The sequence below is a fragment of the Alligator mississippiensis genome, chromosome 5 (genome assembly GCF_030867095.1).
Source record: "Alligator mississippiensis isolate rAllMis1 chromosome 5, rAllMis1, whole genome shotgun sequence".
NCBI classification, from domain to species: Eukaryota; Metazoa; Chordata; order Crocodylia; family Alligatoridae; genus Alligator; species Alligator mississippiensis.
The window spans coordinates 133,514,498-133,532,514 of NC_081828.1; the positions used below are offsets into that span (position 1 = coordinate 133,514,498).

Sequence of the window (18,017 nt, forward strand, 5' to 3'; positions counted from 1 at the left end):
GTGACCACCAGTATCTGGGGGAACGTTTGTTCACCAGAGCGCCCCAAGGGATGACGAGGACGAATGGTCACAAACTACTACAAGATCGTTTCAGGCTGGACATAAGGAAGAATTTCTTTACTGTCCGAGCCCCCAAGGTCTGGAACAGCCTGCCACCGGAGGTTGTTCAAGTGCCTTCATTGAACACCTTCAAGATGAAACTGGATGCTTATCTTGCTGGGATCCTATGACCCCAGCTGACGTCCTGCCCTTTGGGCGGGGGGCTGGACTCGATGATCTTCCGAGGTCCCTTCCAGCCCTAATGTCTATGAAATCTATGAAATAAAGATTGCAAGATTAGGGGAAAGAAGAGGGGATTTGGGAATGTCTTTCAGGTCTAAATGACCATCCTCACATCTTCTTTTTCAAAGCTACTGAAACAATGACATAATATTCAGGTATGTAGTACTACAGTTATTAGGCTGGCGTTCTAATTTTTTTTTAAAGGGACAACTGACATCCATTTACAGAAACCAAGTGAAAGCACAGGAGCAGAATAGTTGCTTTAAAAAAAATCATTAACTTCAGATCTTAAACCATTTTAACGTAATCTAGGTAATAAATATTAACTTCCATTATTCTTTTCTATGTGATTCTAAAATTGCTAGCATTTTAGGTAATAAACCTTCTAGAAAAAATATCTTAATTGGCTTTGGGCCTCTTCTGTAAGATAGAAAGTTAGCTCTTGAAGGTACTGTTTAAAAATAACCTAACTCCAAGAGGATGGTAACAATAGATAGTGGGTTACTGGGGCACTGTTATTTGACATTTCGTTTTCCATTAACAGTTTTCAGCTTCTGCCAAATACCATCTGTATGTTGAGGTATTTGCTTCCATCAAGAATATAAATCTGGAGAACCAGATTTAGTACAAGTGTTTTTTTCCTAAAATAAATACTCCTGGATTTCTTGTCTTACTATTTCTTAGTCTCGGTCTTCTCTACTGTTTAATTTAGACTAACTGGACTTACTGGGTATAGTTTTTTTATTTTCAGACATTTTTCTTGAACTAAATCCTAAATCATATCAACACAAGTGAAACAGAACAGCAAGGCAAATTACATATCAATACTTAGATTATTTTTATAACACATTTGACAATTTTACATAAAACCTGCCTACATCTGTAGTCTCTTAATAGTTCCCAACAAAGAATATTTTCTGTAGGTAATAGTCCAGGTTTTATATAAGCTATGTAGCTATAGAAACCTTTTGGTAATTCTGCACTGCAGTGACACAAGTAGATGTTAATTATAACATAGCAGAGACAGCACATATTTTAACTTAATTCTGTGAAGCAAGGGATATATAAGCAAATGCAGTCAACTATTCTACTGAGTTATTTTTTTAAATATGTATTTTTTGGATTGATTTCTAATTTCCTTTAACCAGAAAGTATGTTGTTTTCTCCCCTAAACTTTGACGTTAATTTTTACTAAAGTTAATTTTTAATTATTTGGTAAAATGGCAAATTTCCAATCATTAGTGAGAGTAGGTCTGTTATAACACTGAAGACTCAAATTGCTCAAAAACTATGGAATATTGCACATTTTACCAGTAATATTGCCTTCCTTTGTGATCTTAGCCTATTTGGCTTACTGATTTGAAGTAGCTGTGGTGAAACAAGAGTATTACTTTTAATAGCATTCCTTGTTTTATGATGATCTTGAGAGCCTGGTATGGGCAAAATTAAAGACGAATTCCCTATTTTTGTACTTGGACTTCTTGATATTCCATGTTGTTATGTTGCTTTTTGTGTTGTGTGCTACTGTTGAGTGTTTTCTACTCCCTGCATCCTTCAACATTACTGCCTAAGCGTCTAATATTGCATTCTCTGCCAAATAAAGATTTCATAGTTCATCAATTCTATGCATAGTTATTTTGATTCAAATTATATTGGTTAAGCATTGCATAACAGAGTAGAAAATCTATAATTAAGAGTCTTTTCTTGTTTCAATATGTTTAAGGACATGGCTTTACCTGTAACATTCAGTTATTGTCTTCCTCATATCAGGGTCAGTTGGTTAAAACCGGTCATTTAAATTACTTTCATCCTAATCAGGAGCAAGCAGGAAAACTTGACATAAATAATTAATACAAATTTTCCTTTTTATTTTTGTTTTTTGCTAAGCAAAAAATTCAGTATGTCGATGCACGTTTATTTGAGCAGTTCTGTAGCTTAGCCTACATTTATTTTTTTTCATTATGTTAGAAATTGGTGAATGACTTGTTCCTTGGGATTGATGGCAAATTACATTTGGATGAGAATTAAATTTACTTAAAATGCATAAATATAGTATTTTAAGATCAGTTAAATGAAATTACATTAAATATGGTGTATACAGAAGGAAAAGGGACAGTTTCTCAAACTAAGTTTTTCATTTAAAACTTCTTTATTGAACAAAGAAAATATTAACTATATTTAGAGACCTAAGCAGTCACCATGAGCCAGACTTTCAAAGGTTTATAAGTGCCATGGGGATTTTCTACAACTTCTAGCAGTGAAGTGCTTGACTCATATTCCTTTGAATAATTTTTAAATAATTAAAGTAGATTTAGAGTTTGGCATAGGTTGTCTCAGTTTTAAATTCAATTTTTAAAAGAAAAAATATATTTGTATATAAATCTGTTTTTCTTTTAATTAAAACTTCTGAACTAGAATGTGATGATTTTAACTTGAATTGGCTGGCCAGCCAGGGGACATAGAATAGAGCTCAAGCTAGCCTAATTAGTCAGCTGCCAAATAATAACTGCAAAACAGTTGAGCTGCACAATCCCACACCAACTTGAGTATAGGCAAGTATAGTTGATTCTGCAGGGAAGATACAGTCTAAGTATACTTTTTTTAGATTGCTTCTAGGGGAATTGGGCCTGTGCAATTTTTTATATTGAATTTAAAACTATGCTTGCTTTTATTCATCTTTAAGCATGGAATTAACTGCTTTCTCTGTGTATTTGAGGGGCTTTCTTGAACCTTTTTTCTTGGCTGTTAATGTTGTTTCATACAATAATACTTAATACTGCACCTGTTTGCTAAAAACTGATTCTTCTTCTCCAACTTTACAACTGTCACTGTACCTTGTCTCCATGGTAATAGGCAGGGTTTACATTATCCTGTTATTGCAGCTTCCAGACATCACTCCAGATCTACTGGTGCCCTCTACACCCCTGATGTTTATGGGGCTGCAGGTGAAGGATGAGTACACTTTTCTATCATCTGTGCAGTCATCCTGGATTTTTCCCCACTTGGTTTCCATTACAGTCCATTTTTTAAAATTACTATTTTTGTTGTTATAAGTTTTGTGTTTTGAATAGCTAAAGTAGATGTGTATTTATTTCATTTCTCCCTCAACCCCAAGGTCAAACCTTCTTCATCCACAGCATTCGGTTTAATTTGTTTTCACTTGCAGATGGACTTTTAGTTTTTCATTATTTGATATTAGTAGAACGTGTTTTATGTATGTTGTTTTCTAATTTAGCACTGTTGGTAACTGTTGTTTTGTATTTGTTTTCTTTAGGGGGGGGAAAAACCCAAAATGAAGAAAAATGTTAATAACTAGGTTGTCCTTTAAGAAAAAAAGGACAAAAAAGTATCTCTGCATTTATATCCCAGTGTCTTTCAGTGTCAATCCCACTGTATTTCAGTTCAACTTTGTGTTTCCCTTCTCTCAATACAAATATTTTGAAGTATTCTATTTAGAATATCAAATATGAGTATCAAATATGAATATCAAATAACTACCCTGAAATATTAAAAGATATTTTGAAAGGAGAATAAAGCACTTTCCAAACACTTGTCTTCTGTTTGGGTTTTTAATCATTTTCTGCTTGAGTGTTTAAAGCAACTAAATTTTAGTTTTGCATTTTTGCCATTTGTACTAATTTTTTTTGTTTTTTCTTTATTTCTTACAACAGGTACAGGTTTTGGGATCAGCCAGTCAAGTAGATTGTCATCATCGGTTAGTGCTATGCGTGTTCTGAACACAGGGTCTGATGTGGAAGAAGCAGTTGCAGATGCATTGGTAAGAAGTCTCCATTCATATGAACAATAAAAGCATGGGTCAACTGTGTGATTAAGGTTTTTTATATGTAATATTTGTATTTCTACATGCATCCAGAAATACAGGTAGTTTAATCCTCTGAGTTCATTAGTGGAATGACTAGCACTCAAAATTAGTTTGTATGGCTAAGCAGATTAATTGAGGTAGAATTTGCCTTCCCTGGTTACAGCCAGTGTACAAAATTGAAGTCCTGAAGCAGCAAATTAATATTGTATCCAGAAGACTAACTGGCTATATAACAGTCTTTTATCTAGATTTTAGGCCTTGTACTAGGGTTTCACTTTTCTATGCTTTGGCTAGATGTACAGTCCACTATTAAAGAAAACAAAAAATAAAGGCATATGTTAAAAATTGTTGATCTCTATTGTCATCATAACTCTGTAGAATAAAAAGTAGACCTGTGACTTGGAAACAAAATTGACTAAAGTTTTATTTCCAAGTGTTTGTTAAATTACTGTCATGACTGTAAAGCTTAAATAGAGTGCTTTGATCAAATCTGTCATGGCCAGTAGACAGTATTTACCTTGTGCATTGGAACAGCCACAGGAAAAATAATACATGTAGTAGTCTCTTTGTAACTTTCTAATGTCCAAATGTATTTTCTGTGTTATCACAATAATCATACTAATTGAACAACTATTGTGACAGTTATTATGGAGTGAAAATAGTAGAATAAGAATTTATTTACGAGAGCTGACCAGTAATGAGACTTTCATTTCATGGAAACGATCTTAAATTTTGAAAAATCTTCATGTTGTACATCAAGAAGGGGAAAGACAGTTTGGAATCTTTAGTGAAACAGTTTCATAGCCATAAGCAAGCATTTTTGGGGCAAGCAGGTGGAGAACAGGCCGTCTAACTTCCCTAACAGTCCCAGTTCATAGTAGCTCACCATACAAGATGTTGGGGAAATGAAGATTTTTTCTTTCTGCTGCAAATCAGGGGACTCTGGGAGCTGAGCTATTGCTAATTTAGGAATGTGGGAATCTGCTGATAAGCTTGAAGTCTAGAAACCTACCCAAGCTACCTGGTAGGTAGGGTGCTGAAGACCTGGCAGGGAATCAGGTAAACAGTATTCCATTGTTATTTAGTAAAAAAAATCAACAAGTTCCAATAGCGCATCACAATGTTGATTAATGTTTTTTTCTGCTGGAAAAGGGATCCATCGTCAGGTTTCTGATCAGCTCTACCATAATCTTTCTTCCGCATTTGATGACTCAAATGTTTTGAAGGAATTCTCTTGATTTAATTTCTTTCTTTTTTTCTATTAAATCAAGACGAGTTTTTATATGTCATTTTCTGTATTTTGTTAGACTACTTGCCGTATTGGTAAATGAACAAATTAATAACTTCGATTAAGTGGGAATAATGAAATCAAGAGTCTGAAATGGTCTAGTACACAGCTGTGCAATTTCTAAGTAGTCAGGGGCTGCAGGCCACACTGGTTGTGGGGCCCCCCCTCTGCACGTGCAGTGGGCTCCTGGGAGCCCTACCATGAATAGTCTCCCTGATTCACGTACAGCATGAACTCCTGCACACCCTCTGGAGCAGTGCAAGCTCGTTCAGCCTCCATTGCATGAGCCCCTCTGCTGCTGCTGCCCAGCAGGCAAGCCAGATCTCCTCCCCATGCCTGTGTGAGCCCATCCCCCTGCCACTGCCATGTAGGAACAGACTATATGTCCTACCCCACTCTCCCACCCCATCGCTGTCCTGCGAGTATCCCAAACCTCCAGCTATACTGCTCTACACCAAAGACCCTGACTGCCACCACAGCAACAGGAGCCCATGGGCTGCACATTTACCCCTTCTGGATGTGGCCTGCAGGCTGCGTGTTGGACAGCCTTTGTTTACCATATATTCTAAATCAGTCCTAAGTATATCAATTCATATTTAAAGCATGAGGTACCAAATTATGCAAATGCTGTGTGGAGTTTATTAGCACAAGGATTAGACTGACAGATTCTTTGAAATGCTTAAGCTGAAAATTTACAACCAAACTTCAGACGTTTACATATTGTGGAATTGATTTTTGAGTTCTCAGGAAGAAAATTTTAATATGAAATCCCTTTCTGTTGATGGCTCTGTTCATAAAGGCCATCAATAAAGTATCTCTTCGAACTGTTTTATCTTCACAGGTCACTTTATAAACTAAGCATGTGGGAGATAGCCTAGAATATCATTGATGGAAATGACTGTTTTAGAATAGTTGTGCCACAGTTTTTGAAAATTCTTTAAATTTGAGCTGTGATCAGGAAAGTTTCTTCCATTTCACAATTTCATCTATAAAACCCTGCCCAGCAGACTTGTTCAGAATATTATAGCCAAGATTTCCCATCTTGCAGCCTTCACTCAAAAATAGTTCAGTACTTGGTTGATAAGAATTATTATTCACTTTGTCTGTGTGCACTTTGAGAGGATGGTGTCAAGATGGGAATCAGATTTAGAATCAACTAGCCTTGAGCGTTTACTGCTCAGTGAAGCTTTGCTTATTTCAGTAAGAAACTCTTGGCTTTCTGCTTGTGATGCTCTAGAGAAGATTGCAGTAGTGAGGAATACTTATCCAACAATTGTAGAATTAAATTTCTGCATGTCACATCACCCACCATACCTTGCAGTGAAAGCCTTGAGCAATAGAGAGGAGTTCAGTAATTTCACTGGCCTTACGTTAGTTCTGACATGTGGTTTCCAACAGTGTTCTCACTGAAGTGACTGATACCTTTCAGGAATATTCAGATGTTCCTGTCTTTTGTTTTTTGCTTCCCCTCCCTCCCCCATTACATTTCCAAAATTGTCCAGTCTTGGTCATTTTGTTTTTTATGGCATAACATTTTAAAGAAAAGTATGCTTCTATGATTTTTTCCTCTTCCTCTATTCACTTATATGCCTGCATATATGTATATAATTGAGAACAAGTCTCCTGTTACTTATCCTGTTGCTGTTCTGTTTTTAAAGACATCTCTTGAGAGAGTGACTATCTAAGAATGTAAACAGTACTGTCAATGAAAAGGGAAAAGTAATCACTTGATTTTTTTTTTTTGATTTTTTTTTTTTTTTAATGTGAAATCACATAGGATGTTCATTGTCCTCTTCCACCCCTGAGTTTAGATGGCAGGGATCGTTTCAGGAGGTGTATATCTTTTTCATTTTTCTTTTAGAATGATAAGTATATTTTCTATGTCCCGTGGCTTTTTTCCACTAATTGACTTCTGTAGGGACATTTTCAATTCCAGAACTGGAAGGTTCTAAATGTTATAAGTAGAGCTGGTTAGAAAATTTCAATGGTTGAAAATCGGGTATGAAGGGTGTAAGGGGTTGTTTTGACAAAATTTTCAAAAAAGGAATTGGTTGGTAACTGTTGGCTGTAAATCTCAAGCTCAGTTATCGTTACATGACAGTCAACATCTAATAGCTTGCATTGAGGCATTCTGGAAATTTAGGTTCCTCCTGGTATTATATGGTATAGTGATGTTTTAATTAGCTCAGATATAACTAACTAAAAAAGAAAGTTGAATTAAAAGAATGTAGTTTCCAGTGACAGTAGTACCATAAGTAGTTATGCCACCTGTTAAATGTGAATTATCCTCATTTTTCTCAATTTCTCCATTTCTCTTTAATAATTTACTGCTATCAGCTCTTAGGAGACATGCGGACTAAGGTATAGAAATCACTGTTTTCCCCTTTATTATAATAGTTTTAACATTTTGCTGTATTGCATACTTGGATCATACAAAATTATATTTACCTATCAATTTTTCTTCTTGAGATTTGCAGTTAATAGATTTTTCACAAATAAAGCTTACGTAGAAAATGATTAATTAGGTGGATAACTTTCAGGCTGCTGCTCTTTTTTAAATTTAGTTTGGAAACCCATATAATCAGTCTGAATGTAAAGTGTTTTTACTGCTATCCCTTGATTGATTGAACATCTGTAACCATTCATTGAAGCAGGGGTTGCCATGCTTATAAATGAATTGCCCAGCCTTTTGTAGATAGATGTAAATATAAATTTTGACACTAATTTGTGATTATTGCTAACATGGGGGTCTGTGTATAACAGAAAAAACCTGTACGAAGGAGGTATGAATCTTATGGAATGTACTCGGATGATGATGCCAATAGTGATGCATCCAGTGCCTGCTCAGAAAGATCGTACAGCTCTCGGAATGGCAGCATTCCTACATACATGCGCCAGACAGAAGATGTAGCAGAGGTCCTCAATCGTTGTGCTAGCTCCAATTGGTCAGAAAGAAAAGAAGGTCTTCTAGGTCTACAAAATTTATTAAAAAATCAGAGGACTTTAAGGTAAGAAAATGTCTCTTGGTTTAAAGCAGTTTTCTTTTAGGAACAGGGAAGAACCCACTGCTGTCCACCTTCGTATTTATATATGGTATAATTTTATTATATTCTAAGTAGAATTGGAGTAAGCAAAGAAAAATACTCTACTGTATAAATGCTAGGTAGAAAATATCAGTGATATATCTTGGTATAAAAGTTATAGGTCTTGATTCTGTTTTATTTAGAAAAGTCATTTCATCCCTTTTCGTTTGCTAAAGTAGGAAGTAACTGAGATAAAACAGAAATCCAAAATAGTAAATAAAGCCTTATCCTTCAGATATTTCTGAGATGGTTTGTTTTCAGTGTGACCCTCTTATTTTCATAAACCTACTCAGTAGTCCTGCTAGAGCCCTTCTCTAATGAGGGGGGATCATCGCTAACTTAAAAAATGCCTAGAAAAACATTTGAGTGTACGATATTTGTACAGTATAGCCTCATAAATCCGGTGTGCCTGGGACTGAGCACCTGTTAGAAATTTGAAAATGCCAGATTTTTTTAAACCGGCGTGGCAGCCAGTCGTGGAGCGGAGGAGGAGGGGGGAGCAGCGGCCACACGCGGAGCCATGGCGCAGGGTGGTGAATGTCAGCATGCGCAGTGTGTAAGGTTCCCCCTCCTTGTCTGGGAGGACAGGGGGGAGTGGCGGCCAGTCCCAGAGTGGCAGGGGGAGGTGCTGTATTTTTTATAATTCCAGATTTTTGATGTCTGGATTAATGAGGTTATACTGTATGTCTTAATTTATTATCATAAGAAAATATTAATTTGAAATTTAATTCAGCTTTAACTCTTAAATGATTTTCTGTTGAAATTGGTAACTAATGAGAGTGGTAACTAATCCCAACTTTAACTTTTCTTTGCACTCTTTTTTATTTAAATATTCTTTTCCTAAAAATCAGCATTGACAACAAACAGGATATCAAACCAGAAACCCTTCAAAGTAGTAGGAAAAGTTCCCAATTGATATACCTAATTAATTATTCATATTTTTGCAAAATTTTTGTAGTCCTATATTTAACAGAAGATATTTAACATTGTAGGAGGTGAAAAATATTCCTGATGTGTGACTTAAATATTTCATATATAGATTGTCTTTTTCAATTAAAATATAAAATAAATGGAATATTACTTTGGATTACTACGAGTTTAAAGAGATTACTTAGTTAAAAGTTATATTTAAGCAACATTTTTCATTATCAATTTTATTAATCTCTTAATTATTAAAATTGAAAGAATTAGAATGCCAAAACCAGGTTACTTACTACCTGGTTTCACTGTGGTGTTTGGTTTCAGTGATTGCTTTGCCCTAGTTTCATCTGCTAGGTTTCATTTACTGCAGGAGAATGTGTAATCAAAATTAAAGTGCTTCACTTTAAATGATTACAAAAAAGGAAAGTTTCTCCGAGAAGGGTTTTTGTGAACCTTATCAAGATGTGCTGGCCTAAATTTTTGGCTTTGTGTATAAGGCTTTTTTCTTCAAACAGTTCCTTACAGTAGCCCAAAAGTAGCTAATTAGTTTATTGTTATCTAATTGTTATTTCTCATTATTGACTAATTGTTATGTCATATTGACAGTCGAGTTGAATTGAAAAGATTGTGTGAAATCTTCACCAGGATGTTTGCTGACCCTCACAGCAAGGTATGTTTAGGTTTTACTGTTTGTTTGTAGTCAGCACTCAAAATCTTACACAATGTTTAGAGTAGTTTCTCTAAATGGTGTCAGTAAGGATTCGGTTGCACTTTTGAAAAATTTGTTATGAAATTTGTGATGGTGGTCCTGAGCTTTTAGGGAACTCTTTCCTGCTGTGTATTCTTATTATACGTGCTCTTATTTTCAATGATTCTGAATTACTCAGTTAAATATAAGGAGATTCTGGCATTTGACTTGATTTGAGTTTTCAAACGAAGTTCATTTTCCATCTTATGATTAAGGAGATGAAGTGTATGCTGAATTCTCTGCCAGCAAATTGAGTTAAAGTAAAACAACCCAACAAGTGGACAGCTCTCTAAAGCTAGCAGGAAATAAAGTAGAATATTTCTAATGATTTAATAATTATTTAATATTTTCCTGCTTGTCTTGAATTATAGGTATTCTGAGAAACCTTTTCCTATTTTCCTTTGTTGTGCAGTCTGTGTTAGCTTTTATTCACTTTTCAGTATTGATTTAAATCAGGGGTGCTTAGCCTGCAAGCCAAATGCAGCCCAGAGAGCCTTGGAGTCCGGTGACCCTCCCCACTACATGGCCTGATCAGAGCCAAGGCACGCCTCCTTTCCTCCTGGCCATGGGGTTGGGGCTGGACCACAGCCCCTTTCTCTCATAGGGCTAGGCCACGCCTTCTTTCCCTACGTTGCTGGTTCAGGATATGTTCACATCCTGCCCCCTCCCCTGCCCATGGGGCTGGGCCATACCCCCTTCCCTCTGCCTGTCCTGGTTGGGGCCAGGCCATCCATGTCCCTGTCCTCTTGTGGGGCTGGGCCACACCGTCTCCTCCCATGGGGCTGAATCATTTGGGGTTGGCCCAAGTCTCCCTTCTACCACATCACTAGATCAGAGCCAGGCTACCCCCCCCTCCCCCCCCATATGGTAGGATGGGGCCCTGCTGGATCTGGCCTGAGGAGGGATCAAGAATTACCCATCTGGTCTGTTGGCCAAAAAGGTTGAGCACCACTGAGTTAAATGATAGCACAAACATCAAAATTGAATAATCAAAAGTAGTTAATGATTTCAGAATTAATGGAATCACCAGGGACTTAACTACCAGGATCTTCATCCTTGGCGGTGGCAGTGGTGGCTGGACCAGCAGTGGGAGCAGCTGCCATATTTGCACCCCTGTGAAGTGGGCACTTTGGTCACTCTCATCCCTTTGTTACACTGGTGGTCACAACTGATTGTCATGACTGGTGGAATTTTCAGAACTGGCTCATAAAATGTAAACGTGACAGGTTTTCAGAACTGGATTAATTGAAAAGCTGACAAAATAAGGAGCCATAGTGAGCACCAAAATAACTTGTCAAGATTTCTGCTGTTGCAGTAGCAAAGTTTTGCCTTTTGGGAAATTTGGGATACACATGGGAACAAGGGTTAAGAAAGCAAAGCCAAGGACTTGTTGAACCCAGGAGTTCAGGAGAGAGGGCAGTGAGGAAAAAGGAAGTTTAAGTGCTGCAGAGAGACTGAGTAAATAGCCAAAAGTAGGAAAGGAGAAGATGATCAAGTATTGGGGTACATGATGTTTTATGCATCATGTAGCAACAAAAATCTTTAATTTTTTAAACTTCATTTAGCTGAGTCAGTTTTGTTCACAGGTCACTAGTGTCTTTAATATTGTATTGTTTAATATATCAAAGAATACAGTGTAAAGACCTTTTTAATAAGAAAAACACATTTTTGTATGCAAAATATACAGAATTAAAATATTTGATATTATGGTTGTATCAAAATGCTAAATTTGGCATATTTTCATAAAAGGTACTTACAGTTTAGCAAATTACTTAATTCCTTCTGATTATGATACTCTCTTTTTTAGGTTCACTGGGCACACTTTTCTGTTTTGTAATCAAAAGGATGGTCAACATAAATCAGTAATCTATTTAGATTTTTAAAAAGTGTATTTTAAAAAATTAATAGCTTTTCCTCAATCTAGTGCTGTTCTGCCATTAGATATTGCAAACCTGCTAAATGCCAACCAATGATTGAACAGGAGAATAGCAACTTTTAAGTATCCCAGGATTAACAAATAGTAAGTTTTGTTGGTATTTGCATGTGAAATCATGATATGTAATCTTTCCTCAGAGTATTTGTTCAAGCTTCTGCAGGAAATATGTCAACTGCTATATGTTATACACTTTTAACATGCTCTTAGTCAAATGTGAGGAACTGCTTGGGGGAAAACAGTGACTGAATGGTAACTTTAAGAGAAAAGTGGTTTTAAAGAAGTAAAGGGCAAACGAAAATGGTTGCTTCTGTACTATTCTGGAAATTTATTATAAAAGCTTTTGAAATATTTTTTTTATTTTTTGTTTTTTTTTTCTTCCATACAGGAACTTTGCATTGATGGAGACTAATTTGTGTGTTTTTATCTTTTCCCCCCCTTTTTTTTTTCCTTTTTGCATGCTGTCCCCTGTGTTGGAACTCTCTTTAGAGAGTAAGTTGGTTCAGTATTTGTTGGAAGCCTTAACCCTATTGCATGACTGCGCAATTAACCCTTTTTCCTCTTTTTCTTCCTTAAAGAATTCATGCAGTATCAAGCTTTTTGCAATACATAAAATGCTATATACAGTTAAACAAACTGTGTGGTAATGTATTGAGATGTGCTTATCTACTAATTAACTGACGTCATTTGGTTATGGGCTCCTGTTGGTGGTTGGTGCATCTGCAACATAATTATTAAGTTGCATTTAAAAAAATAATTTACCAGGAAGATATCAATTTTTCTTACAATATCTGTTTTTGTCCACTATTGAATTGAGCTTATGTAATCTGATTTCAGAATTGAACATTCTAATATGAAAACAAAAGACTATCAAGAAAAATTATATCTGGTATGGATTATTTCCACTGTAATTAGTTGAATTCCAGCTTCTATTCTGCTCTCTTTTATTTGGATGCTTGTATAATTTTCTCAAGTTGTCCATATTTGATCAAAACACAGATGTTTTGGGGAAGCTTAATCAATATTCAATCATTTTGTTGTTTCCAGGCATAAATGGATGCAGCTGTAACTGGAAACTGAATTTTAAACTTTTCTTGATACTTTTCAGGCTTTGAAATCCAGCTAAGTTTGAAAATGATTCATTTGGTAATTTATTTTGAACATCTATTTTGGGAACTCTTCGAGCTTAAATTCTTTTATAACAATTCAAGATGAGAGTAATTCAGAATATTGGCATGGAAGTAGTAGTAGTTTATATAAATTCAAACATGAACCAGTCCCAATTTATAAAGCTTCTTAGGAATATACATAGCTTTTTGCTAGCTTATTTAGCTTGCAGATTTCAGTATGAGAACCAGCAAATCATATTGCTCAAATTCAAGAAATTTAAATGCTCTTTTGATAAAGCAGGAATTGTAAGCTATATAAGTTCAGTGACTTAATTTCCTAACCTTTGAAAACCCCTAAATATCCACACTGTCAAGTTTAGAAGATCAAGTGACCTGTCAAGTTTAGAAGATCAAGTAATTAAAAGTTAAGGTTATATGCACAGCATTTGTCAATGCCAGTGACAGCCTTTTTAAACACAAGGCATCCCTCAGAAACTGTCAGCTCTTAGCTTTCACTTGTTTTTTGACCAAAAAATAAATAACTGAACACTTCTTTTGTGTAGGACTTGGAAAGACTATAGTAGGTCAGAAGGTTTTTGACACACAGGATTCTTATTTGAACTCTCTAGGTTTACCTCATGAATCATGTGCAGGTGTCTGCACACATAACTGCTAATATGTTTCAGCCCACATCATTCTTAAAAGGATCTCCTGGCACCCCTGGGTATTGTAGTATTCTGCACTACCTGCCCCTCCTGTGCTAGGTCAGCACCTTCCCCCTCCTCCCACCCTCAACAGCTCACCAAAACTCCCCAAGTAGCTCTGTCCCCTGTGCAGCTAGGCAGCGGGCAACTGGGATGGGGCTGAAGGCAGGTGAGTCTGGGATCAGGATTGCTTGGCGGTGAATGCACAGGGCTGGGGCTCAAGGCAAAGCCACAATCTGCTCCCTTCATGCCACTTTGGCCACTGGTTTCACAGGCAGGGGCATGCAGGGAGTGGATCCTGGCTCTGCCCTGGGCCCCAGCCCCATGCTGTCACTGCCCAGGGATCCTAGGGTCTCCATGGAGACCAGCCTGAGACCCGCGCGGGGAGGGCATACAGATGGGCAGATTGGAATGCTGCTTTCTGCCCACCCGCATCCCCATCCCGAGTGCAGGACAAGTGGGCAGGGCCAGGGCTAGGATCAGGATCATGGAGCTATGGCAGTGTGGGGGTGGGGACAGAGCCATGATCCGCTCCTCACACACCCCTGCCTGCGGAACTGGCATGCATCTCAGGGATGTGTGGGCAGCGGATCCTTGCTGTGTCTAGGGCCATGGGCCCTAGCCCCATGCTGTCACCACTGCCTTGCAGTCTTGATCCCACTCCTTGTCCTGCCTGCCTGACCCACTCCCAGATGCCTCTCCCTGCCTGCAGCCCCATCCCATCCCATCCCATCCGTCTGGCCATGAGCCCTGTCTGCATGGGTCCTGGGCTGGGTTTCATGGAAACCATACTTTCCCACTCTGTCCAGTGTCCCCAGTGGTGGGTGCAGGGCAGATGGGTCAGAGTGCCCGGGCAGCATGGCTGGGTCTGACAGCAGCAGTGGAGACTGGCAGCGACAGCTGGAAGGGGCCGCTGCTGTGGAGGCTGCCAAAAGTGAGTGTGGCCACTGCCACCCCAGCCCCACTGCACGCCTGGGGGCACTAGGACTGGCCACATGCACCAGGGTATCTGTCTTTCACTCCCCACCTCCATCTTTTATAAAAAAGCCTAGAAGATTACATGAATCCCTAGTATAGTGGACTGTATTCAGACCAGAAAGTGGAGCTCTTAAAAGTAAGGTTGGTTGTGCAGCTGTAATTGCGGACCTAGGTGATCCTTGATACAGGGTAAAAGCTTGCGTGCGTAAACAGACTGAGGTGACTGGCTAAGGCTGCAGTACTGCAGAAAAGGACTGGGGAGTACAGTGGACCATAAACTGAATAGGATCCAGCAACATGCTCCTGTTGCAAAAGAGGCCAGTAGAATACGGGACTATATTAATAAGAATGTCACTTGTAAATCAAGCCAAGTTACTCTCCCACACTCTATCCTGCCACCCCACTAGTGAGAGAGTGTCCTGTTTTGGGCCCATAGATTTGGACAATTTAAAAGGAGTCCAGTAAAGAGTGGCAAAAATGGTGAGAGTCCTAGAAAGCATGGTTTACCAGTGAAGGCTAAAAGGGAGGGAATTTGATAACAATATCAAATATCTAAAGGGTGCTTATAAGAATGATAGACTGTTTTTTTGTGACTGCAGGGAACAGGCCTAGGAGCAATGGTCTCAAATTGCAACAGACGAAGTTTAGGTTGGAGATTAGAGAAAAACTTTCTCACTGTACAAGTAATGAAGCATTGGAACAGGCTGTTCATAGAGGTTGTTTGATGTTTTCAGGAGCAAATTAGGCAGACCATTGAGTGGAATGGTTTTAGTTGGGGACAGTCCTGCCCTCTTGAGGTCCCTTCCAGCCCAACTATTATGTGATTCTAACATCTTACATTTCCTGATCCTTCAGTGCTCAACTTTTCAATTTAAATAATGTTTTAATAATACAGCGTTTCCTATGTAATAAAATGTATAGGATTTGCAACATGGCTACATTGTTTGCCCTACACCTTTAGCTTTTGGAATTGTGTCATGTCTAACACTACCTTGCTTTTCATTGCACTGATACATTAGTACTGATTAACTTTCACTGGCACAAAGTCATAGTAGATTTGAACAAAACATAAGGCAGACAGAACTTCCCTTTTGCTTTTGCACCCACAACTTAGCTATCCCAGCATAAGGTGTGCTGGAGCTGTATTCTAGTACCTGTCCTAGTCACATATGCTGTGAATAATTCAGAGCATTCCCAATGCAGCAAGCAGGCCAACACACCGCAGATTTAATTAGAGCTTTTCATCTCTCAGGGTGGGGAGTCTTTGATGGAAACACTGACTGCCCTGCTTACTTTATTACAGGGGTGGGCAGTTATTTCAGGTGGAGGGCCACTTACTGAGTTTTGGCAAGCCATCGAGGACCACATGACAGGCAGCCAGGGGCAGATAAATATTAATTTTCTAAATTTTGTAGGGGCCCTGTGGGCCAGATAGAATGGCCTTGTGGGCTGCATTTTCCCACCCCAGCTTTATTACCACAGAATGACACTAAGACCAAGAATTACTAAGAAAAATATCCAGAATTATCATGATTTATGTTGACCAGGTATTATAAGTTTTATATGGTCTATTAAGAATCATGCTTAACTATTGACCAGGATCAGGCTTAGTATAAGGGAAAGATTATTGGACATCTGTCCATTGTGAATTTCTTACCTTTCTTTGGGTACTATAATGGATTAATAGACTAGATCAGTGGTGCTTAACCTTTTGGCCCCCTGGGCCAGATGAGTGACAGGGCCCATCTGTGGGCCACATCATGTCCTGTGGCCTGGCACTGCCCCCTCCTTGCCCTGTGTGCTGGGATTGAGTCCACAAGCCCAGCGCTGCCCCCTCCCACTCCCTGCACACTGGGATTGGGGCCCAGCACCACCCATACCCAGCTCTGCTCACTGGGATTGAGCGCCAAATCCAGTATGCAGGGCCTGAGGAAAGGCATTTAGGCCCAAAAGCTTGCAAAGAGAGAATTTTTTTTGCTACTATTTAGTTGATCTAATAAAAGATATCGCCTCTACCCGAAGAATTTTGTCTGCCTATCCTAAATAGAAAGAATTTTGTGAAAACATCAGATGTGGCAATTAAATTGATCTTTATTTAAAAGAAAGCTGAGACATCAATAGTTACCAAAGCCAGACTGGATAACTTGGATTAAACTAGGGGTAGCCACCCTGTAATGTTGGTGCCAGAAGTGGCACAGGCAGCCTCTGTGTGTAGCACCTGGCAGACTGGGAAGGAGATGGGCAGCAAAGTGAAAGATAGGGCAGGGAGCAGAAAGCAGAGCAGCCAGTCAGGCAGGGAGCAGAAAGCAGAGCTATGCATCGGGTATGTAAAGGGGATTGGAATGATTTGTAGGGCACAGGCCTAATATATAGCAAGCCTGCCAGAAAGATTGGCCTCCACTGAATTAAACTCTAGACTTGTGTTTGTGTTTTGGGTATTTACCCTGATTACTGTATTGACTAGTGTTGAAAAGAAGAGCTTTCATTAGAGCTGCTACCATCATCTGGTACCTTTTCTCAGCAGTATACCTTTTTGATCTGAAGATTAGGTTAGAATTCTGGTAGAATATTTAACATTGGAGTCAGATATCTAGAAAATGTTTGTCCCACTCTAGTAGAAACTTTATAATTCCAGAAGTTAGTGATAGTTTCTAACTGTATTAACCACACGCACGCACATACCCTCTTCTTTGTCATAAAGCTGTACCACAGGTTTTAATGTCACTTGTGATTTGATCCTACAGCTAGGGTCGTTCTTTTACTTTTGATGCTCTTTGCTATTTACAAAGTGGCACAGATTAACTCCATTGCTTTTCCAAAGTAGCACGAAGAAATACCTTTCTAGAAAGCTAATATGCTATGGATTTCAAAAACATGTCAGGATTTGAAATGTACTTTGCTTTATCTTCTGCTGTGGTGGATAATTTCTTCTTTCAAAATCTTCTGTTACAGAAAGAACCTGGTCCGTTCCACAGATATTCTGTGGATATGCAGTATGTTTTTGTCCATAAATAATAATTCACTAAAATAGTGATGTAGCTTCTTTGGTTTTTTTTAAAGGTTATTTTAATAGTCTGCATGTGATATGTAGAACTGCCGTAAAGCTTGAGGCAGTGAGAAACAAAGTCAAGCTGAAAAAAAAAAAAAA

The 18,017-nt window shown here is 38.3% G+C and overlaps 1 protein-coding gene across 25 annotated transcripts in view; it reads left to right on the forward strand.

The window, feature by feature from the left end:
* CLASP2 (cytoplasmic linker associated protein 2) overlaps positions 1-18,017 on the forward strand; it is a 218,126-nt gene that overhangs the window by 159,625 nt on the left and 40,484 nt on the right. For 10 of the 25 annotated variants that reach the window (XM_059728738.1, XM_059728722.1, XM_059728727.1 and 7 more), the window contains 5 exons: positions 3,165-3,227; positions 3,954-4,060; positions 7,731-7,754; positions 8,157-8,401; positions 10,004-10,067. In XM_059728738.1, the coding sequence (XP_059584721.1) occupies positions 3,165-3,227; positions 3,954-4,060; positions 7,731-7,754; positions 8,157-8,401; positions 10,004-10,067 (503 nt within the window). The remainder of the gene's footprint in view (positions 1-3,164; positions 3,228-3,953; positions 4,061-7,730; positions 7,755-8,156; positions 8,402-10,003; positions 10,068-18,017) is intronic. The other 15 variants (XM_059728730.1, XM_059728734.1, XM_059728735.1 and 12 more) reach the window with 3 other exon arrangements.